Source organism: Gigantopelta aegis, chromosome 7, assembly GCF_016097555.1.
Source record: "Gigantopelta aegis isolate Gae_Host chromosome 7, Gae_host_genome, whole genome shotgun sequence".
In the NCBI taxonomy this organism is placed as follows: Eukaryota; Metazoa; Mollusca; class Gastropoda; order Neomphalida; family Peltospiridae; genus Gigantopelta; species Gigantopelta aegis.
In genome coordinates this window covers 32,577,303-32,602,614 of record NC_054705.1, presented here as the reverse complement: position 1 = coordinate 32,602,614, position 25,312 = coordinate 32,577,303, and the positions used below count along the sequence as shown (strand labels likewise).

At 36.8% G+C, this 25,312-nt stretch overlaps 1 protein-coding gene across 1 annotated transcript; it reads right to left on the bottom strand.

Annotated features, from left to right (window-relative positions):
• Positions 1-3,877: 3,877 nt before the first annotated feature.
• On the bottom strand, positions 3,878-16,687 carry LOC121378030. Its single transcript, XM_041506126.1, has 6 exons — positions 16,683-16,687; positions 13,028-13,209; positions 10,954-11,097; positions 7,191-8,789; positions 5,564-5,729; positions 3,878-4,491 (listed from the first exon to the last, which is right to left on the bottom strand). Exons 1-6 carry the CDS (start codon positions 16,685-16,687, stop codon positions 4,461-4,463), a joined length of 2,127 nt encoding a protein of 708 aa, XP_041362060.1. The 3' UTR covers positions 3,878-4,460.
• Positions 16,688-25,312: the final 8,625 nt, after the last annotated feature.

Below are 25,312 nucleotides of genomic sequence, written 5' to 3'. Positions count from 1 at the left end.
GTCCGCTACAATTTTGGCTAAAGATGTCCACTGCTATTTTGGCTAAAGATGTCCACTGCTATTTTGGCTAAATATATCCACTGCAATTATTTTGACTAAAGATATCCACTGCTATTTTGGCTAAAGATGTATGAAGATGGATTGTATTTTCCTATTATAATTAAATTCATTTATCCTGCTACCTGCAATCACAATATGCTTGTATATTTGTATGTAAAAAATATATATAGTCATTTGAGAAATATGTACATTTTACCCTTTGTGAAAGTAAATGCTGGTCTACCATTAACAATTAACTTATATTAATCTGATGTCATCTCAAAACGAATTTTGTTTACTAAATTTATCAAAATTCTTATACTATGTATTTACACTAGTAAAATTCTTATACTATGTATTTACACTGAATATTTATAAATGCACTACCTTACTATTACTATAATATAAAATTAAATGACAGACCGTTATGTGACTAAATCATGTAACGCGTGCTCTTAAATTGTGTAAAGTGATTGTATTTTGGGCCAGAGGCCTTTTATTGAATAAACTGTCTGTCTGTCTGTCTGTATTTTGGCAAGATATTATGACTAAATTAATTTCGATAGTTTCGGTAACTGTCCAAAAATCGGAACAACTTTTACACTAGTTATGATCAGCGTTTTGAAAACAATTTCTATTTTAAAAATAAGGAATACATTGTTGTTATTTAACAACTATTTTGTTTCTGTGTATTGCTGTTGTAGTCGACAATGTATTCAACAAGTATGGACTTTGTACCCTGGGAAACGGTAATGTTGTGATATAACACGGTTCATTATATTAATTTGTTCATATTATGTGGTATTTAAGTATAAATGAAACTAGCATTGAGAATACTGCTATAGCAATTTTCTTCATCGGACCCAAAAAAAATTCGTATCTTCTGAGAAAAGTCACAATTGATCTGTCACAAAAGTTCACCGCAATATCTTAAAGTGACAGACCCAACTTTATAAAAACGCACGTTCGTCTAAGAAGTAATAGTTTTCGAGACAAGCTCTAGTTATTTTAGACGATATTTCCCTGTTTAAACATCACAGACTTTAGCTTCTCTATATTATAACCTTATCCAAATGTGTGTTGCTGGCTTCTAGATTAACTAAACTTAGTGTCCCTTTTTACGGGCTGAAACTAGGGTCTGCGGCTTTAACAAATGGCGGGGGTAAAAAGAGTACGGAATGGGGTTTAAGGGCCATAATTTCGTATGAAAATGGGTAATTCGCCATGAAAGTCAATATTTTGAGGAATTGCAAAAATGAAAGTCCAAAAAAACCTATATGTGGTACAGACGGACAGGCAGACAATGGGACAGAAGGACGGAAACAAACCTACAGACCCCTCAGTTTGGACCGGTAGGGGCATAATAACTGGTTACTGTTACATTTCATTTCATTTATAGCCATTTTCGAATATGCAATTAGGTTCAAGCACGCTGTCCTGGGACACACATACACACACGCATACAGTGGATTAGTGGTTAGTTGTTAGTGAGAGAGATGTCAGTGTAGTGGCCTTACACCTACCCACCGAGTCGTTAAACTGGCTCTGGGTTAGAGTCGGTGCCGGGAGGCGTATTCAGTACAGGGCAGTACTCTCCAGGGGGGTGGGGGAGAATCTCACTTTTTTCTTTTCTTTTACTCCAGAAAATAGCATACACATCTCAGGGTTTAATTTGTATAGTGTTTCATTTGTTTGTATATATACACACACACACACACGCACGCACAAAACGTTCGTATTTATGAAATACAAGCCCCATATTTTTTATCGTTCTAGGCTTCGTACCCTCCACTGACGTAGGCAGGATTTTATATTGGGATCGGGGGTTGGGGGGTGGGGGGTGGGGGTTGGGGAAGGAACCTACACTATGACTATGTATATATTTAATAATTTAAAAAACCCAGTTTGATGGGGGTGGGGGTGGGTTCACGTAGACCCCCTCCCTACGCAACTGTAGGGACGGCGCATGGCCTAACACTTTTCAAAGAGCCACTTTTGTGGGATATATTTGTTGTATATGTGAAAATGTCCTCAACTGTCTTTGAAAGAAGAGTCGTACCACTATATTTTACACTGCCGCCCTTGCTCTGGTGCCCTCCCCGCCTCCTCATAATATATATATATAATTGTTGCTGGCTTACTGGGATGACTATTATTACAGAATATTGCGATGCATCCGCAAAAATCAGGTATGTTTTGTTTCTTCAGTTCGAAGACTAGTTCCTGGCGTGACACGTTAGGTATTACGTAACCACCAGCTCGCCAGAGGGCGTATTCACTGGGATGATACAGAATGGCTGCGCCCGTTATATATAATAGCTGTCATATTTAACCGTTTTATTAATTAACTATACGATTATACTTGTTGATATTAAGCAATAATGTGCATTATATATCGTTGAATATGCATACCAGGTCAAATGCCTTAATTGTCTCTTCCTTTAACAATGGAAAATGACGAACCGCGCATGCGCGGTACGATACTTTTTGCAAACGCATGCGCCTGAACACAGAAACGTTGCACTCTTTCCTGTTTACTGGAGGATGCTTTACTATTGTATACTAGAATGGATTTGCTTTACGTCCACATTGTTGATTTTTCACGTTAAAGGGACATTTCTGAGTTTGCTGCATTGTAAGATGTTTCCGACTAATAAAATATTTCTACGATTAAACTTACATGTTAAATATATTACCTTGTTTAGAATATCAGTGTCTGTATATTCAATGTGTTTCTGGTCGTCTTAATATTTGTAAGAGGCCCAAACTGGAGATTGTCTTCAAATAATTTCGTACGTACGAAAAAACATATTTAAGGAAATAAAATGAAATTTAACCTAGTACAAATAGTAGAACGATCAGAAACACGTTTAATATACAGCTACTAATATGCTATGCAGAAAAATATATTTGGTATGTAATTACAATCGTTAAAAAGTCTTTGTTAGTCGATAACGTCTTAAAAATTGCAGCGAACTCAGGAATGTCCCTTTAAGTGATTGCAATCTATTTTGTTTCACGTATCGTAGCTGAAAAAAATGTAGAATAGTATTTTCGTAAATATCGTATTCGTGTTTTTGTCGTTAGGTGAACGCAGTTTGGGACGTCGATGGTACATAATTTTAGCTCAAGCATAAAGTTAAAACAAAATACGAAAGAAAACTTTTTTATAAAACAGATTCTTTAATGCTTGCTAAAGTTAACGATATTGTAAAAGGACTAAATATTAGCCCCAGTACTGAAACAAAATAGATACACTTCCAGATTCCTTTTCTCGTTTTGCGGTGCCCAAGTTACTTTCACTTTATCGATTGTACTTCTATACCAGGGCTGTCACGTTTACAAAATTTAGTAAACGTTTACACGATACCTATTAAACGAAACGGTCCCGTTTAACCGCTCTTCGTAGCGTGTCCAGTTTCAACTGGTTCTCCACTATATGCAGTAACACAAGTGAAGGCGTCGCTTGGAAATGGAGACCAGTTATCGCTTATCACTTTGGCCAATTTCGGTAACCTTCGAGAGTATGTAAGGCTTTCTGCCAGCAAATAATTTGAAGATACTGAGAGAGGAAACCCGCTTTCGCCACTTTATGGGCTACCCTTTTCGATTAGCAGCAAGGGATATTTTATATGCACCATCCCACAGACAGGATAGTACATAGAATGATACATGCCACGGTCTTTGTTACACCAACGGGAATCGATCCTAGATCGATCGCGCATCAGGCTTGCGCTGTACCACTGAGCTATGACCCGCTTCCGAATTCCGATTATCTACAGGAGTCAAGGAGTTTTTTTATTCAATCCATTATTGTTAGAGAAATCAACGCATTGGACCCATTTTCCATAATTTATTGGAATTAGTATGAAGCAATGAACAGAATATAACTATTTTCAGCCATAATATCAAAATATGCATAACACAACAACAGAATTCTTCCATTATGCAATGTTCTCAATTTTTCAAATAAAAAAGTGTCAACTAAAATAATGTAACAGTGCAAGAGTAGGTTGCGAATCTGCGACGTTAATATTATATTTTTCCTTGCTAAGAACTAGTTTCAGCCATATTAAATATCAAAAGCACAAGTCAGCACAACATAAAATGATTTTTTCAATTTACTCAATGTTTTCAAGTTAAAAAAAGAAGAAGAAGGGTTTCTATGAAAAAATTATGAAACAAGAAGCCGCAAACTTGGACATTAATAGTTTCAGCAATATTAAATATCAAAAACTGTTTTCATTACACAATGTTTTCAACGCGAAACGTTTCAGTTAAGTCAATCAAACTGGGGTAGAGCAGGCCGAGTCTCGGCGACATCAACAGTTTCATTTGACTCTGGCTCCTGTTTCACAAGGGTGGTGGCGGCAGACTCTTGAACAGCTTTTTCTTGTTGGACATTTTTATCGCGGATTCTCTTATTCAGAAATATAAGCTTGTCGACCGAATCTGAATCGAGAGAAGCACGCAGTTTTGTAACAGTTCCGCCTGCAACTGAGAAAACACGTTCTGAGGGGACGGACGTGGCGGGCACAGACAGAAACACGTCTCGCAAGTACAGCTAGTGTTGGATACACCGTCATAATTCGTTTAAACGGATACCATTTTTGTAAACGTTTAGTTGGCCTACACGAAACGATGCCGTTTATACGTGTAAACGTGACAGCCCTATTCTATACTACAGTCATGTTCCAAATGTTTGTTTTTAAAGCTCGTTATGCAATGTTAGTATTTTTCAACTTTTGTGACACTTTTAGATTCCTGTTTACGTTAAAGCCGTTTTCAACATTTATAAAATATTATGTCTAATATATATTCCTTAGAGCTAAAATAGAAGTAGATAATTTAGGGGCCCCCAGCGGTCCGTGCACATTTCTTTAAACCTTTTTGGCTCGACTCTATACTGAACATTTTAGTTTAGACTGGTCGCAAGTTACAACTGTTGCAATATAACGTTGTCTACTGGTTTGCTGCGCATCGATTATCCACAAATCAGTCTAAAACATTTGTCGGAATAGTAGTCAATATTTAGGGTCTCGAAATTACAATACTCAACTGTATAATAAAATTCCTGCAATAGAGAAGTTTGCAAGTTTTAATTTCTGAACGTTTACAGGTCGCGACGTAACCGAGTTGCGGTTCGCGTAAATTTAATTTTGCTTAACCGACACGCGAACGGCCGTTCTGTTCGCGTGTCGGTTACGCAAAATTAAATTTACGCGAAATATTGTGCCCTGTCGCAACCTGATGAGATTTGGTAACTTGAGGAACGACAGCTTTGCGGAACCCGCTTAGCTGAAACCTGGAACTCAAGTTAACAGCATCTGAAAGATGGACTAAATTCTTTAGTTTAAATCACGCTATCTGTACCAGCGGCTCGCGCTGCGCGCTCAGCGCCAAGCAGAGCACTGATCGGCAAAGCAAAGCAAAGCGGCAGAGCGAAGCGATCACGTAGAAGCGAATGGGCAACGACGCGTATGGGTGCTGGGACTCAAGCCTGGTCTCCAGTTATATATTTTACAAGCGAGTGATGACTGTTTCTTTAGCCACATGTCGCTCTTCTTCTTTGTAAGATTGCTCTGAGCTTAGCCATGCCAGGAAAAACTTGACGAATCCGTTAAAAACAAACACGCCAGCTATCCCACAGAGCATCAGATTGTAGCTTCCGCTGACGTCACGAATAGTGCCTGAAAAAACAAACAAAAAACACAAACAAAACAATTATAAAATAATTCGCAGCAAAATATTATCACATCAAAAATTTGTTTTGTTTATCGACACCACTAGAGCATATTGATTAATTAATTAATCAGCAGCAATTGGGTGTCAAACATTTGGTAATTCTGACTCGTGGTCTTCAGAGGAAACCCGCTACATTTTGACTTCACTTGAAAGGGATAGAGTGGTTTCAGTGTTACTGGGTTTCAGAGGAAACCCGCTACATTTTGACTTCACTTGAAAGGGATAGAGTGGTTTCAGTGTTACTGGGTTTCAGAGGAAACCCGCTACATTTTGACTTCACTTGAAAGGGATAGAGTGGTTTCAGTGTTACTGGGTTTCAGAGGAAACCCGCTACATTTTGACTTCACTTGAAAGGGATAGAGTGGTTTCAGTGTTACTGGGTGTGTGGATTTCAGAGGAAGTTTGTGGTGGTGTGATATAATTCTCGGAAAGGACAGGTCGCGGAATTGTGCACGAAGGCGTATGTGTTTTCGTATTTGCTGACTACTTCATGTATATGGCAAGAACCGTAACTCTTAACGAACTCTGTCTACACCCGTAAGCATACAAGACAGGCGCGGCGTGGGGAGGTGTGTGTGTGTGGGGGGGGGGGGGGGGGGGTCATAAGGCCACTCTTTTCTGTTAAGTGTTGGTGTGATACCTTTATTTCGTTCCATCAGTATAATATTATGTTTAATAAACAGCATTATAACGCTTATACAGTTTTTAGGTTTTCATTTGAGGAATTTCAATAAATCATATCTAAAAAGCAAAAACATGGTGAGATATAATTTTGATTTGAAGCTTTACAATTAAATTCGCAGACCCAAGTTTTAACCCGTGAAAGCGAACACTAAGTTTGGTTAATCTGGAAACCTATATATATATATATAGCACATTTGGATAAAGGTTCAATAGAGTGGCACAAGAGTCTGTGACTCTAAAACGGGGAAATACCCTTAAAAATAGACTAGAATTCGTCTCCATAACCGTTACTTCTCATAGGTACGTGCGGGTTTTTTTTTTTTAAATAATAATTATTTATAATAGTGAACATAGCCCATTGATAAAGCGCTGGCTTGATGCGCGGTCGATTTGGGATCGATCCCTGTTAGTGGGCCCATTGGGCTCTTTCTCGTTCCAGCCAGTGCACCACGACTGGTACATCAAAGGCCGTGGTATGTGCTATCCTGTCTATGGGATGGTGCATATAAAACATCCCTTGCTGCTAGCCCATGAAAACTTAATGGCGACAGCGGGTTTCCTCCTTCTATATCTGTGTGGTCCTTAACCATATGTCCGACGCCACATGACCATAAATAAAATGTGTTGAGTGCGTCGTTAAATAAACCATTTCCTTCCTTCCTATAATAGTGAAAAATACGCCGTAGTGTTTAAAAACTAGGGTCTGTTACTTTAACACATACCTCCTACTGGCCCACTGATGAAGTTAGAACATCCAGTAATTCCAAAGATGAGACCGAGAGACGTGGCATAATATTCTAAACCGACCAGCTCTAGCACGATGACAGGATTGCACAGCGCAAGCAGTCCCAGCAGAAATCCCGCCAAAACCATCAGCGCCATCAGTGGGAGGAAACTACCCACGAACGAAATACCGAGCGCTGCACCGCCAGCGCAGCAGGTGCCGACGCCAGCCAATACGAGTCCCCGTATGCGAAAGACGGACGTCAAGAATCCGCCGAACAAATTTCCAAAGACAGACGCGATCGAGTAAGCCGACAGAAAGTAGGATCCAGCCACCAGGTCGTATCCTTTCTCTCCTACGATGTCCACAAGCAGGAACACTTCGGCTGTGAGACACACCCACGTTGGTACCTCTTCTAGCGCGAAAACGAGGAACGATATCTTCTTAAAGACTCGCAAGCCCAAATAGGAATACAGAGACGCCATCTTGCTCTGGCCATGATGACGTTGGCCGGTGTTCAAGTCCTTCTGATTCCGAACATCCTTGCTTTGTTGTGATACTAGTTGCCCGTCAACATGAACATCCTCGCCCTGTTCGTTTGATTCACCATTGCAGCGAATTCCGTCATTTCTGTAAGGTTCGTTGTCGGGTTCTTGAGACGAATTTCTGTCACTGTTAATTTGGACGTCATCGCTTTCTTTTCTTGCTTCATCATCAAGTTCAATTTGCTTGCAATCAAGTTTAATTTGCTTGCCATGAAGTTCAGTTTTCTTGTCATCAAGTTCAGTGCGCTTGCCATCAAGTTTAATTTGCTTGCCATCAAGTTTAATTTGCTTGCTATCAAGTTCAATATTTTGTTTGCCATCAAGTTCAGTTTGCTTGCCGTAGCGGTGACAGTGCTTTTGAATCTGAACATCAGTGCACTCGTTTAGCTTTCGCATTCCATCATCTTGGAAAATATTATGCCCTTGCCTTGATCCGTAATCAAGGGTGCTTTCTTCCGTGTTATTAATTTCAACAAGAGGTAGTGTTTGGACTTTAAGCTCGTTTTTCTTGTTATTGTCTTCTTGACTGTGATGCCGAAACTGGTCATCCATACCTTGCATGTCTGTTTTACTGCGATGTTTAAACTGGTCATCCATACGTTGTATTTGATCTTTACAGTGATGTTCAAACTGGTCATCAATACATTGTATTTGATCTTTACTGTGATGTTCAAACTGGTCATCCACACCGTGAATTTGGTTTTTACTGTGATTTTCAAAGTGGTCATCCATACATTGCGTTTGTTCTTCCTTTCTGCCATTCTCAGAATGAACATCGACATCCTTGTCACAGCGATCGGACTGAAGGCAGATTCGTTTGAATGTGTGGGTGATCATTTCTAACAGGCAGATGTTAAACAGTAGACCGCTGAGTAAAAGAAAGGTTCCCCTCCAGCCGAACTCTTCCAGGAGAAATGTGTTGAACATTGGTATGCAGAAAGCCCCAAGCCCCCCCCCTGCCATGATCACCGCTTCGCCGAAGCCAGGCCTGTCCCAGAACACCTCGCGGATTGTCGCATACGAAGCGAGGTGGCAAAAGGAAAGGCTGAATCCTGAAAGAAACGAAACGAAGAATATAGTAATATTGCATAGAAATGATATCAAACGAAACGAAAATGAAATTTAGGGTATAGAACTATAAGAATGAAACGAGTGTGTGTTTGTCGTGGGGGAAGGAGCATGGCATTTATGGTGTGTTTGAGATACTGTTACACAAGTTGTTTGCAAGAGGTAATCGTACTTGTGGTAATTGTTTTTCTAAAGCATTTGAAATCAAGGCGTAGCGGCAATTGATTTAAGGAGTTTACACGCCGCCAAAACGCTTACTTTATAGATAAAGAAGTATCGGCCCACTACGCCTTACTGCCCTGGTGAAATCCCTGTATAATTATGAAAAGTGGGCACTGCACCTTATACAGTATATCAAGCAGACAATGTCCGGGATATCCTCGCTGAGCGTCCCACCGACAGACGGAATTCTGCCCACATTAGAAAGGGATTCGATAGTTCAAGGGACATACCCTAGTTTCGACCCGTGAAAATTAACACTAAGTTTAGTTAATCTACAAACCTGTAACTCATTTGGATAAAGTTACAACTGAGTGAAACATGAGTGTGACTTTGAAATGGTGAAATACCCTCTAAAAATAGACTAAAACTTGACACCATAACTGTTATTTCTCAGACGCACGTGCGTTTTTAAAAATATGCGAAATGTATTTTGTGATATTAAATTGATAATCTAAACAATAAAATCTAAGTAAAGTATGATTTAAATTATCAAAAACGGTTATAATAGTAAAAAATATGCCTTAGTGTTTAAAAACTAGGCTATGTCCCTTTAAATCAGAATGACAATGTTTAACTGTATACCTTACAAGAAGAAACTATTAATAACAAGTTCGACAACCGAGTTTGAAATAGTACCACTCATTACTTTGTGTGGTCCAAAAAGGGAAACAACTCCCATTAAACAAAATCATATCCCATAGACGACGATAGTAAAATGTGTGGCTAAAACTCCTACACGCAGTGTATTAATCGACATATACACCATGGAATATACACTACCATCTCTCGCCCTTAAAGTAAATCGGCAAAAAAAGAAGAAGGTTAAGCTGCTCATTTCAGAGATAACATGTAGCGTCTATGACTACCCTAGTTCCGCACAAAAAAAATGTCATTCTATTTTTAGTAGGATCCATCACATGTTTCATTCAATTCATTTCAACTTACTTTCGTGCTTATATCCAATTAAGGTTCAAGCACGCTGTCCTGGGCACACACCTCAGCTATCTTGGCTGTCTGTCCAGGACAGTGGGTTAGTTGATAGTGATTAGTAGTTAGTGAGAGAGAAGAGAGCGTAGTGGTCATACACCTACCTACCCATTAAGTCATTAAAACTCGCTCTGGGTGGGAGCCGATACCGGGCTGCGAACCCTGTACCTACCTGCCTTATGTCCGACGGCATAACCACGACACCACCGAGGCAGGTACATGCTTCAAGCACAATGGTTGTTCGTACACTGACACTAGTTCAAATTAAAGGGACATTCCTGAGTTTGCTGCAATTTTTAAGATGTTGTCGACAAACAGACTTTTTAACAATTGCAATTACATAGCAAATATATTTTTCTGCATAAAATTTTAGTGGCTGTATATTAAACGTGTTTCTGATCGTTCTAATATTTGTACTAGGTTAAATTTCATTTTATTTCCTAATTTAAAAAATAAAAAAATTCGTACGTACGAAATTATTTGAAGACAAAATCCAGTTTGGGCTTCTTACAAACATTAAGACGACCAGAAACACATTGAATATACAGACAGTGATATTCTAAACACGAAAATATATTTAATCGTAGAAATATTTTATTAGTCGGAAACATCTTACAATGCAGCAAACTCAGGAATGTTCCAGATGAACCAATATTTTATCAAAACAGACCCTTACTACCAATGGTAGGACTTGTGGTAATAACTAATCTATCAAACGTTAGGTGCACCTCGACCTTTGACCCAGCCGGATGTTAGTTGGTTTAGTATGTACCATAAGTTACTAGTCTGCCAAGTTATGTGTCAAAAGCGGATGGGTGGGGGTGGGTGGGGGGGGGGGGGGGGGGCAGGTGTGTTACAGTAGGTGGTACAATGACTGGGATGTGGAGGTGGTCAGCGAAAGAAGTTGTAGTTCCAAATAATTTGTATTTTTATACAAACCCGAGGCGGCTCCAACCAGGGTGATCAGCCCGGGTATACTGTTCAAAAAAGAAGCGGCCAACACGCTAACAGTGGCCATGAACCCTCCAATGACACAACACAATGTGGTTCCGAATCTTCGAATTAATGGGGAGGAAATCAATGCTGAAAAAAAATCAGATGATAAGATCAATCACAGATATACACGTAGACACGCATGCACACGCACACGCACACGCACACACGAAACAAGGGCAGGGGCACAACTCTGCCCCCCTCCCCCCCGCTCCCCGGGTAGGAGCAAATCCTCAAATTCGGGCCAAATAAAAAGAAAAAGAGTTATTCCGGTAAATCCTGAAACCTTTTCACTATGCATTTCCATCATTCTACCTACTATGTAACCCATGTAAAAATGATTCGTTTGTAAACCTATAAACCCTTTGGCGTAATCTAATAGGATCAGGCATTTTCGTTTAATTACGGCAGACATCATCCAGCCCCCCCCCCCCCCTCCGAACAAAAATTGGAGCCCGTACGTCTATGCACACGCACGCACGCACGTCAGAAGATGCGTTGGGGGCCAAAACTGGTGGTAGTAGTAGTAGTAGTAGTAGCAGCAGCAGCAACAGTAACAGTATTGTTTGTACAGTTGAAACATGGTGGCAATAATTATAACGTTACATAATATAATAAATTGGCAGGGAAAAAACCAGTAGCAGTAGCAGTAGCAGTAGCGGCAGTAGTAGCAGAAGTAATAGTAGTAGTAGTAGTAGTAGTAGTAGTAGCAGCAGTAGCAGCAGTAGCAGCAGTAGCAGTAGCAGCAGCAGTAGCAGTAGCAGCAGCAGCAGCAGGAGCAGTAGCAGTAGCAGCAGCAGCAGCAGCAGCAGCAATAGCAGCAGCAGCAGCAGCAGCAGCAGTAGCAGTAGCAGCAGTAGCAGTAGCAGTAGCAGTAGTAGTAGTAGCAGCAGTAGCAGTAGCAGCAGCAGCAGTAGCAGCAGCAGTAGCAGTAGCAGCAGCAGCAGCAGGAGCAGTAGCAGTAGCAGCAGCAGCAGCAGCAGCAGCAATAGCAGCAGCAGCAGCAGCAGCAGCAGCAGCAGTAGCAGTAGCAGCAGTAGCAGTAGCAGTAGCAGTAGTAGTAGTAGCAGCAGTAGCAGTAGCAGCAGTAGCAGTAGCAGCAGCAGTAGCAGCAGTAGCAGTAGCAGCAGTAGCAGCATTAGTAGCAGTAGCAGTAGCAGCAGCAGCAGCAGTAGCAGTAGCAGTAGCAGCAGCAGCAGCAGTAGAAGTAGTAGTAGCAGTAGCAGCAGCAGTATTAGTAGTAGCAGCAGCAGTATTAGTAGTAGCAGCAGCAGTATTAGTAGTAGCAGTAGCAGTAGTAGTAGCGGTAGCGGTAGTAGCAGTAGCAGTAACAGCAGCAGCAGCAGTAACAGTAGCAGTAGCAGCAGCAGCAGCAGTAGCAGAAGTAGCAGCAATAGCAGCAGTATCATCATCAGCAGCAGCAGTAGCAGTAGCAGTAGCAGTAGCAGCAGCAGCAGAAGCAGCAGCAGTAGCACTATCAGCAGTATCAGTAGTAGCAGCAGTAGTAGCAGTGGTAGTGGTAGTGGTAGCAGTAGTAGCAGTAGCAATAGTGGCAGTAGCAGTAGCAGCAGTAGTAGTAGCAGCAGTATCAGTAGTAGCAGTAGCAGCAGCAGCAGTAGCAGCAGTAGCAGTAGCAGCAGTATCAATAGTAGTAGTAGTAGTAGTAGTAGTAGTAGTAGTAGTAGTAGTAGTAGTAGCAGTAGCAGTAGTACCAGCAGCAGCAGTAGCAGTAGCAGTAGCAGTAGCAGCAGCAGCAGCAGCAGCAGTAGCAGTAGCAGCAGCAGCAGCAGCAGCAGTAGCAGTAGTAGCAGCAGCAGCAGTAGCAGTAGCAGTAGCAGCAGCAGCAGTAGCAGTAGCAGTAGCAGCAGCAGCAGCAGTAGTAGTAGTAGTAGTAGTAGTAGTAGTAGTAGTAGTACTAGCAGTTGCAGCAGCAGTAGTAACAGCAGCAGCAGCAGTAGCAGTAGCAGCAGCAGCAGCAGTAGCAGTAGCAGTAGCAGTAGCAGTAGTAGTATTATCTTACATCCAGCGAAGATTAGTCCCAAGCACAACGACTGCATGGAGGCCATTTGCCCCCGACTTATTCCCAACAGGTTCACTAGCTCGACGAAAATTACGCCGAGACCGATGGCGAAGCCAATGACGATGAAGGTAACGAGAGAACATGAGATGAGGACAACGTAGCGAAGTTTAGACGGCATCTTCCTGTGAACAGAGAAAAGGAATGTTTGGTTCAAGATGCAATAAAGCAATGAGAAACTATTTGGTGTCAGAAGTAGGATATACATGTGTACCAGTATCAGCAGTGTTTCATACGTACCCCTACCCCCCCCCCCCATCCCCCTCGCACACACACACCCTATCCAGAAAATAACAACAACCGCAACAACAACCACAACCACAACACATTCATTCCTTAATTAAATTTTTTTTTTAAAACTGCGCGTCAGAAGTAGGATATACCAGTATCATCAGTGTTTCATAATACCCCTACCACCCCCCCACCCCCTCCACACACACACTCTCTATCCAAAAAATATCAACAACTGCAACAACAACAACCACAACTACAACATATTCATTTCTTAATTTTAAAATAACATTTAACAAAAATTTTAAATAAATAACTGCGCGTTCTTTGATTTTCAAAATGAATTTCACATGGTATGCAAAAGCTTTCACATAAACTTTTATCCTCAGTCTCTTCTACTAATATCCTGCAATATTTAATTCAGATCGTTAATAAATTACTTAATCATTAAAATTAAAAGAAATTGAAAGAGGAAATGGAATTTGGAAATTTAGTCACTCACTATTACATGACCACAAATATGTAGGTCTAATCAAGGGAACAACAAAAGATACTGATAATGAAAATTCGAATTTTATCAATTATTATAGGATACATTATTACTTATGATACACGGGGAAAAAAATATATTCATATTGACTAAAACCACATTCAAAAGGAAGATGAAATAGATTTAAATTCTAACCTGTGTTAACAAAAATGGCTGCTTTAAATGATATTGATATATATATAAAAATATATATAATAAAAGACATTGAAGAGATAAACAGTACAATAAAAGTTATTAGTATTAAAAAAACAAAAGATTCATCATAAGATCTGAAGCTAGATGGCTAGAAGAAAGTGAAATACCCAAAAATATTTCTGTAAAGTTGGATGGAAAGAGAGAGAGAGAGAGAGAGAGAGAGAGAGAGAGAGAGAGAGAGAGAGAGAGAGAGAGAGAGAGAGAGAGAGAGAGAGAGAGAGAGAGAGAGACTGACAGACACATAGAGAGAGACAGAGAGACAGAGAGAGGGGAAGAGAGGGAGGGAGAGAGAGAGAGAGAGAGAGAGAGAGAGAGAGAGAGAGAGAGAGACGGATGGGGAGAGAGAGAGAGAGAGAGAGAGAGAGAGAGAGAGAGAGAGAGAGAGAGAGAGAGAGAGAGAGAGAGGGGGGGGGGAGGGAGGGAGAGGGAGATAGAGAGACGGATGGGGAGAGAGAGAGAGAGAGAGAGAGAGAGGAGGGGGGAGGGAGAGGGAGATAGAGAGACGGATGGGGAGGGGAGAGAGAGAGAAAGAGAGAGAGAGAGAGAGAGAGAGAGAGAGAGAGAGAGAGAGAGAGAGAGAGAGAGAGAGAGAGAGATTTTTTTATGAATTATTTAACTGACATACGATGAAATACCAATATGACCCGACGGCTTTACCGCTGAATTTGGGGGGTGGGGGGACTTGCATAAATACTTAGTATAATCATTAAATTATGCTTATCAAACAAAACTCTAAAAGACGGTATTATCACATGTATTTCAAAGGGAAATAATCCTAAACATTTTTGTTTTAAACTGGAGATCCACTTTTGTGTTAAACTGGAGATCCACTTTTGTGTTAAATGTTTCATATAAAATTGCATCAGCTGTTATAGCACAAAGAATAAAATCAGTGATGCCAATTATAATTAGTGAAGAACAAAGATAAATAGGTGACGAAACAAGATTAATATACAACATAATGACATATACAGGAAACCAACAAGTTCCTGGTTTATTATTAATAATTGATTTCGGATAGGTGTTTCATTCAATAGACTGGGAATTTATTTATAATGTTCTTAAATACTTTGGTTTTGGTCTTTCAATACAAAAATGTATTTCTATTGTTTCATAACGACTCTCAATGACCTGAGTGCGGAACGTAGCCCCGTGGTAAAACGTTCGCTCGATTCGCGATCGGTCTGGGATCGATCCTCGTCGGTGGGCCTATTGGGCTATTTCTCGTTTCAGCCAATGCACCACGACTGGCATATTAAAGGGTGTTGTAGCCCATGAAGTGGCGACATCGGGTTTCCCTTCTCAATGTCTGTGTGGTCCTTAACCATATGTTTGACGCCATATAACCGTAAATAAAATGTGTTGAGTGCGTCGTAAAATAAAACATTTCCTTTTTTTCCTCAATCTACTGTTCTTGTTACTAGTTTTGCTTCATTATTTGTTAAATTAGAAAGAGGTCGTCGTTGAGAGGACCCGATATCTCCATATAGTTTTCTCATTTGTGATGAGATCCTCAACAGGATGTTTTAAAAAAAATAGATATAAAAGGTATAACAGAAGTGGAAATACTGAATTTTTGTCAACTCAGTTTGCAGATGATACAACATTAATTTTAGATGGAACAGAAAAAAGCCTCTAAGCAGTTCTAAATACATTACAGATTTATGCAAGATATACAAATAAACTAAATTCCATTAAAGAAAAGATATAAGATGTTTGGTCCAGTAAAAGGTTATCACCATTAGGTAGAAATATAATATTCAAGAGCTTGATTTTACTAAAACTAAATAAGTATTCCTAATCCACTTAGTGATGTTACTGAAACTATTCAGCGACAGTTGTTTTCCTTTATGGAAGGCAAAACCTGATAAAATAAAAACACTTATGTGTCAAAAACTATAAAAAGATGGTGGCATTAAAGTTCCTATAATTGAAGACTTTATTAATGGATTTCGACTCTAAAATAGTAGAACAATATTCTCAATATATTCATAATTATTTCTGGAAACATATATCAAATGGCGTAGGCTTCATATGTTTTAAGAAATGCATGTCTAAGCTTATGCCTGAAGAGATATTGTCGGAAGTAAATAGGTAAATAAGTAAATTAATTAATTAATTAATTAATTAATTAATTAATTAATTAATTTAATTTAATCATAATATAAATGGTAAATTACCTAAGAGGTGCTCAAAAATGTATCAAGGCATATATGTTTTGTGTCAGTGTAAATAACGAATGTTTACAATTATTTTATTGCAACACCGGATTCCGCCAAGGGGAACATTTATCTCCTATTTCATTTTCCCTTTACTTGAATGACCTTTATGCTTTTGACACCAATTTGCTGTATATTTTTCAGTCAATACTCGTCAGAGTGTGTTCTCTTTTAAAGTACGTCTGTATATATCTTCTATCTGTCTTCTTGTCAGTGTAAACATTATTTGTAAAATAAAACATCATACGATGTCGGCTGATGGCCTGGATGTTTTGAATAGAGTTTGAGATTTAAAAAATAGGTCGTGCCCAATAAGTATACGGACATATTGTTGATGTGTACTCGGGTGAGACACTGTCTCAATTAATCCGAGGTTTGTGGAGGAGATGTATCATCAACCCACCTCATTTTCCTGAACGTTTTCTTTTTAAAATATAAAAGCAAAGTTTGTTTGTTTGGGAGTGTTTTTTGGTTAGGTGTTTTGGGGGCTGAGAGTTGTTGGATTTTTTTTTTTAATGTTTCTTTTGTTTGTTTGTCGGTGGGCCTATTGGGCTATTGGATTTTATTGTTTGTATTATTTATTACAAGAATGTAACACTCGACTGATAACGAAATAATCGGCTTAGTGTAGATAAGTTAAGCAATGATATACAGCCAAGCCTGTTCTAGCGGCTACCTGTATTAAACAGCCAATTCTGTTAAGAGACCACATTTGTATTCTCCATTTACTATAATTTAATAAACCATTTAATATAGTATAACCGACCTGTATTAATCAGACACCTGTGTTGAGAAGGCCATATTTTTATTCTCTAAAATCATTTAATATAGTCGGCCTCGGTGGCATCGTGGTTAGGCCATCGGTCTACAGGATGGTAGGTACTGGGTTCGGATCCCAGTCGAGGCATGGGATTTTTAATCCAGATACCGACTCCAAACCCTGAGTGAGTGCTCCGCAAGGTTCAATGGGTAGGTGTAAACCACTTGCACCGACCAGTGATCCATAACTGGTTCAACAAAGGCCATGGTTTGTGCTATCCTGCCTGTGGGAAGCGCAAATAAAAGATCCCTTGCTGCTAATCGGAAAGAGTAGGCCATGTAGTGGTGACAGCGGATTTCCTCTCAAAAAATCTGTGTGGTCCTTAACCATATGTCTGACGTCATATAACCGTAAATAAAATGTGTTGAGTACGTCGTTAAATAAAACACTTCTTTCTTTCCATTTAATATATTATAACAGACCTGTATTAATCAGCCACCTATGTTAAGCAGGTCATATTTTTATTATCTCAAATCATTTAAAATAGTATAACGACCTGTATTAAGAAAAATATATACTTGTGTAAAGAAGGCCACATTTTGGAGTTGTGTTGTACCTAAAGATATACCAATTTGAAAAAGGGAGGGGTCTAGGGAAACTCAATAATTCACTACTTAAGGATAAAATATACATAGATTTGATAAAAGAAACTATTAAACATGTTAAATGCCAATATATAGTGCCCGTATATAATATAGAAAATATTAATAAAATATCAAATGAAAATATTAAATTTACTATCAGTGATCAACTTTTTCTGGAAGTATTGCTTCTGGAAATAAGAGGGAAAACAATTTCTTACTCAGCTTTCAAAAAGAAAACAGAAAATATTTTAGAAGCACAACTCTGTGATGAGATAAAGGTTCTAGAAAATGATAACTGTATGAATAATTCAGAATTATTAGAAGAAAAAAAGAGGAATTGATAAAAATTAGAAAAGAAAAATTAAAAGGAAAGTTTATTAGATCGAGAGCAAAATGGATTGAGGAGGGCGAAAAGCCTACAAAATATTTCTGTAATTTGGAGTCTAGAAATTTTTATAGTAAGTTTATTTCTAAAATAGAATTAATAGATGGTATTTTAATAACTGACCAAAAACAAATTTTAAATGAAACAAAAAAATTCTACAGTAAACTATATTCAAGCAATAATTTGGAAACTAATGATAATATTGAACAAAGACTTTCAGAAGCTAATTTTAATAAATTAACTGATGCTGAAGCTGAAAAACTAGAAGGAGAAATAGAGTATCATGAAGCATTAGCATTTCTTAAAAGTATGAAAAATGACAAAAGTCCTGGCTCAGATGGTTATTCAGCAGAGTTTTTAAAAATATTTTGGATCGACTTGGGTAATTTTATTGTAAGATCAATTAATTGTAGCTACAATTTGAAAGAAATGTCATGTATACAAAAATTAGGAATAATTACCTGCATCCCAAAATCTGATAAACCAAAACAGTTTCTAAAAAATTGGCGACCAATAACGTTATTAAATTGTGTATATAATTGTATTGCCAACCGAATCAAAAAGGTCCTAAATAAAATTATATCAGATGATCAAACTGGTTTTATAAAAGGAAGATATATAGGTGAAAATATCAGATTAGTATATGATATTATGCAATACACAGAGGTCCATAATATACCAGGTATGTTGCTGTTAATTGATTTTGAAAAAGCTTTTGATTCGGTGTCTTGGCAGTTTATTCAACAAGCTCTAGATATTTTCAATTTTAAAATGTCCATAAAACACTGGATTCTAACATTTTATCATAACTCAGAGTCAAGAATAATACAAAATGTTTTTTTATCTGAAAGTTTTAAACTAGAAAGAGGATGTAGGCAAGGTGACCCTCTTTCCCCGTATATTTTTATAATATGTGCTGAAATTCTATCAATATTAATAAAAAATAATAAAAATATTAAAGGAATAGAAATTGATGGACAAGAGTATCTCATATCGCAATATGCAGACGATACAACCTTTATATTGGATGGATCTCACAAATCCCTTGAAAATATTTTAATCATTTTAGACAAATACGCTGCTATCTCTGGCTTGAAAATAAATTACTCAAAATCGAAAGTTATTTGGATAGACAGTACAAAATTCTCAAAGGAGGTTTTCCATCATACAAGATGGAGACTAGAATGGGGTTCTGACCAATTTACTCTATTAGGGGTGAATTTTTCTGTAAATCTTGAAGATATTGTTATTAAAAATTTTGAACCGAAAATATTAATGATGAAAAAATTAATAAAACAATGGTCTACAAGGAAATTAACAGCATTAGGTAGAATTATTGTTCTGAAAACCTTAATAATCCCTAAAATAACTCATCTGATTATTTCTCTACCAAATCCGCCTGAAAAATGTATTAAAAACATAAATAAACTGTTCTTTGCCTTCATTTGGCAAAATAAACCAGAAAGGATAAAGAGGGAAATTTTAGTACAAGACTATAAAAATGGGGGTTTGAAAATGTTACATATTTCTAATTTTATAACTGCATTAAAATCCACATGGATCAGAAGAATTCTTACATCCAATTCTAAATGGAAAACACTTTTTGAAACTGTTACAGGTTTAACCATTGAAAAGCTAGTTTCTTATGGAGACTACTTTATTCAATATAAAAATAACAAACTAATCCTTTTTGGAAAGATGTGCTCCATAGTTGGCTGTTGATTCAGCAGAAACAAATATTTGAGAAAATGGAAGAAATAATGAGCTGTAACATTTGGTATAGCAGTAAAATAACAATTGATGGAAAGCCTATTTTGTACAAGACATATTTTGAAAAAGGTATTGTGTTTATTCAAGATTTGATGGATGAATATGGATATTTCATGAATTATGATACATTCAGAATTAAATATAATTTAAAAAAAAAATTTCTTGAATATGCCTCTTTGTTAAATGCTGTAAAGTTATTCTGTAACACTGTAAAAACACAAGTAAACCAAATAAATCCTGTAATGAATAACCCAATATTACCTTATAAATTACAGATTTTTTTTAAAGGAGGAAAAGGGTAGTTGGGTAATGTATAAAATATTAAATTTGTCTAGTATCTGCCCAATTTCACAAGCAAAATATATGGAAAAAGGGTGTACATTTTCCCAAGATGAATGGAAAAAATATTACAGTATACCTTTTTCAAACTTAAAAGATCCTACTCTTATATGGCTTCAGTATAGAATCTTACACAGAATAATAGCAACAAACACATTTTTATACAAAATCAAATATGTTGATTCTACTATTTGTAATGTTTGTCAACTTCAACCAGAGACCCTGGAACATTTATTCTATGAATGTCCTAAAGTTGCTGTCTTAAGGAATGCAGTGGAACAGTGGACACTGAACAAAGGTGAACATACGAAATTTGATAAATATGTGGTACTGTTTGGAAATATAAACAAACAAAAACAATTTTTTTTTAAACTGGTTAATTGTCAATATAAAATATTATAGTTATATTATGAAAATAAGAAAAGCCAAATTGAACAAAGATGCCATTAAAAATATTATATGTGAAAAGTTGAATGTTGAAAAATTTAGATTTTATAAAAGTTGTAACTATAAAGAATTTGATGAGTATTGGTCACCTTGGTTCAGTGTTTTAGAAAAAGGTAACACTTAATAGGAACATATTGTGGTAAGAGCAGAGAAATGTAAGGTTGGTAATACAGTTTGTTACGTATGATAGACATATATAACTCGGGACTTGTCTAAAACCTGTTGTTCTTTTTCTATATCAATCTTCTGTATATATATATATATATATATATATATATATATATATATATATGTATATGTATGTGTGTGTGTGTGTGTGTGTGTGTGTGTGTGTAATGATTCAGGGCCCCATCCCTGACATTGCCAAATTGTTTTTGCTGGGACAATAAATAATGATCAATCCCAAACAAAAGAAAAAAAGAAAAAAGAAGGCAATATTTTTATTCTCCAAAATCATTTAATATAGTATAAGGACCTGTATTAAGCAGTCATTTGTGTAAAGAAAGCCATATTTTTATTCTCCAAAATAATTTAAATTAGTATAATCTGACTTGTATTAAGCAGCCACCTCTGATTCTCACTTTTGCTTTTTACAATAATCCATCATATACTCGGATAGCTCGAGGTTTGTATCTAGAATGTATCATCAAGCCATTGCGTATTTTTAATTGTAAGCCTTTTATTAAAAATTGAATAAAATCATTTTATAAAAAGTCTGTCTCAGCAGTAAAACAAAATGGACGCTTATCAGAATTTGTTTAATTAAACAGAGGTTGTAGGCAAGGTGACCCATTATCTCCTTGCACATTTTTAATATGCGCGGAAATACTTGCAATTTTAATACGTAATAATAAAGACATTAAGGGTTATAAACACTGATGGCAAAGAATTTCTGATTTCTCAATATGCCGACGACACTACCTTTATCTTAGATAGATCCCCAAATTCCCTATACAATACACTTACTACACTGGATTTCTTTGTAAAAATATCTGGTCTGAACCTAAATTATTCAAAATCAAAGATAATATGGACAGGCCAAAAAATATATTCAAAAGAAGTGTTTCATCATTTTAGATAGAAGCTTGAATGGGGTTTAACCCTATTTACTTTATTAGGTATTAATTTCTCTTTAAATTTCCAAAGATATTATTAAAGGTTTTTGTTATTCACCAGCAGAATGGAATATATTTTACAATATACCTTTTAAATGCGTTAGAGATACAACTTTACGTTGGTTTCAATATAAAATTCTACGCAAATTTCTCGCTACTAACGCGTTTCTATATACAATACATTCTATGAATTCAAATAAATGTACATTTTGTAATCCTATGCCAGAGACAATTGAACATTTATTTTATGATTGTTGTTATGTTAAAGAGTTTTGGGAAAACATTACAAACTGGATACTCTCTACTATAGGATGTTGCATAATTATAGGCCTGCTTAAGAAAACAAAGGCATAAGCAATAAATTGGTTAATTATTAATATAAAATATTATATTTATTCCATGAAAATACAAAAACAAAAATTAAACTTCTCTGCCTTAAAAACTATAATTAAAGAAAAGTTGGAAACTGAAAAATGTATCTTATTTAAAAATGGTAATTTGTTTTGATAACCTTTACATCTCGACTGAATGTAAAAGTTGTAGCGAGATTAACGGATCGAGATTAACGGCGAGAGTTACAGTAACGGGCAAATAACTTTTGAATGATGTCCCCGGACCCCCTAAATATCTCGCACCTTTGGCGCTCGTTCAATTGCCCCCCCCCCCCCCCCTCAATAATGTTCACCATGCTACAGGCCTGTTATTATGTAACATTTGTGTCATTTCTTTGAAAACAAAAACCTACTATGTGAAAATATCGGAGGGGGGGGGGGGGGGAGTCTTTGCTTACTAAAGTACTAATGTACATTATTTTAAATGATTTCATAATTTGCAAGATAAGAATATATTCTAAAAAATAAAAATACCCCCTTTCATTTTTTTGTATAATAATGATAATAATAATTATAATAATAATAAATATGAATAAATAAATAAACAAATAAACAAAACAAAACAAATACAAAAAACAACAACAGACAAACTAAAAACAAACCCGACAAAAAACAACAACAACAAACAAACACCATCTACCGATCGCCACACCACACATCCCCCATCCTGGAAACTCCCAAACAAGCAACAACTACAACACATGTACCAACCATTCTAGTGCTAAGAAGTGTCATGCGATGTTTATGACAACAAAACCCCCCAAAAAAAAACCCACAAACGAAACAGCACTCTCCCGAACAGGTATCCAAAAACAAGACAACCCTGCTGTAGGAGTCCAATATCAACATAATCAACATATTCCTGACTAGGTATCCAAAAAAGAACAGAAGGTATTCAGAACACAATATGTTTTCCACGTTGATATCCACAGAAGGTTGGTCCAAAAAACCAAGAGCAGATTGTCGTAGGTATTCAAATACTGATAAACAAATTAAAAACAAATAACAATGTTATTCAGCTATAAACAGTTTTGAAATTATTACTTTGAAATTATTGTTATTAGATCTGTTTTAAAACGTAGATCTACCAAGCAATTATGACTTCTAATTTTGACTTTATTATTGTCATTAGTTCTGTTTCAAAACGTCGACCTACCAAATAATGATGACTTCTTATTTTGATTTTTATTATTGTCATTAGTTCTGTTTCAAAACGTCGACCTACCAAATAATTATGATTTCTTATTTTTATTTTTATTATTATCATTAGTTCAGTTTCAAAACGTCGACCTACCAAACAATTATGATTTCTTATTTTGACTTTTATTATTGTTATTAGTTCTGTTTCAAAACGTCGACCTACCAAATAATGAATACTTCTTATTTTGATTTTTATTATTGTCATTAGTTCTGTTTCAAAACGTCGACCTACCAAATAATTATGATTTCTTATTTTTATTTTTATTATTATCATTAGTTCAGTTTCAAAACGTCGACCTACCAAACAATTATGATTTCTTATTTTGACTTTTATTATTGTTATTAGTTCTGTTTCAAAACGTAGATCTACCAAACAATTATGATTTCTTATTTTGACTTTTATTTATAAATACAGTTGACCGAATTTATAAGACCTGTTTTAGACTTACACGCGTCTTAAGGAAGGAAATATTTTATTTAACGACGCACTCAACACATTTTATTTACGGTTATATTGCGTCAGACGCGTCTTAAGTACATAATTTTCTAAGCTTAAACAGGGCTAGCTCTGGCACTCGCCAAATTTATCAACTGCGAATTTTAAAAACAATTGGCGAATTTTATTTTGATTTTGAGAAATATTTTTTAGTAATAATTGATATTTTATTAGATAATAACTGGTTTTCTGCAATTTTTGAAGATTTAACAGATCATTTGGCGAAAGTTTCTACTTGCCCAGGGCTAACCTGCGTTTAAGTAAAACAGGATTCATAAATTCGATCCTATATTTACTAGTAATCATTAGTAATATTTTCTACCGGCCTCGGTGGCGTCGTGGTTAGGCCATCGGTCTACAGGCTGGTAGGTACTGGGTTCGGATCCCAGTCGAGGCATTGGATTTTTAATCCAGATACCGACTCCAAACCATGAGTGAGTGCTCCGCAAGGTTCAATGGGTAGGTGTAAACCACTTGCACCGACCAGTGATCCATAATTGGTTCAACAAAGACCCTTGCTGCTAATCGGAAAGAGTAGCCCATGTAGTGGCGACAGCGGGTTTCCTCTCCAAATCTGTGTGGTTCTTAACCATATGTCTGACGCATATAACCGTAAATAAAATGTGTTGAGTGCGTCGTTAAATAAAACATTTCTTTCTTTTTTTCTAATATTTACTAACGTGACTAGTCCTTGTCCAAAAAAACTCCACAAGATCAAAACACAAAGGAACGATCGCTGTACAGTAACGCAAACTATGGCATTCACTCGTTTTAAAATGTTATTATGGCCACAGAAAAATTAGTCCAGCCTTCTGTTTGATTGACAAATAAGCACTGTCCAATAGGAGCTAGGCTGTAAATGTTTTCCAAGTCGTTAAAGGGACATACCCTAGTTTTTAAACACTAAGGCATATTTTTCACTATTAAAGCCGTTTATGATCACTGAAATCAAACGTTAGTAATATTTTATTGTTTAGATTATCCATTTCAGTACAACCGAAGTGTTTCTGGTAATCCTGGTGCTTCTAATACCACGAAATGTATTTTTCATATTTTTAAAAACGCACGTGCGTCTGAGAAGTAACGGTTATAGAGTCGCGTTTTAATCTATTTTTAAGGGCATTTCAACGTCACAGATTCTTGTTACACTCTGTTGTATTCAAATTTGTTAGAGGTTTGTAAATTAACTAAACTTTGTGTCCATTGTTACGGTTTGAAACTAGAGTCTAGGTGAAAAATATGCCTTAGTGTTTAAAAACTAGGGTCAGTCCCTTTAACATTTTTTTTTTCTGGTGAGTTGACAAGACTAGTTTATTTTTGCACCGTCATGATTTGTATTATGTTTTATTTTTAACAATAGGAATACCAGGTGCTATCCTTTTTTATGAATAGTTATATTAATTAATGAACAATCCGCTCTTATTTCGAGGTTGATCTGTGATGAGGGCAAACGTGCCGTCGTGTATTCTTATCCCTCCCACCCCG

Excerpts from the sequence above, each read along its gene's own strand:
- LOC121378030 (XM_041506126.1), bottom strand. Across the intron at positions 5,730-7,190 it reads CATCAGTGGGCCAGTAGGAG|GCACTATTCGTGACGTCAGC; the intron begins GTATGTGTTAAA and ends TTGTTTTTTCAG. Across the intron at positions 4,492-5,563 it reads GAAACAGTCATCACTCGCTT|ATTCGGTCGACAAGCTTATA; the intron begins GTAAAATATATA and ends CTCTCGATTCAG.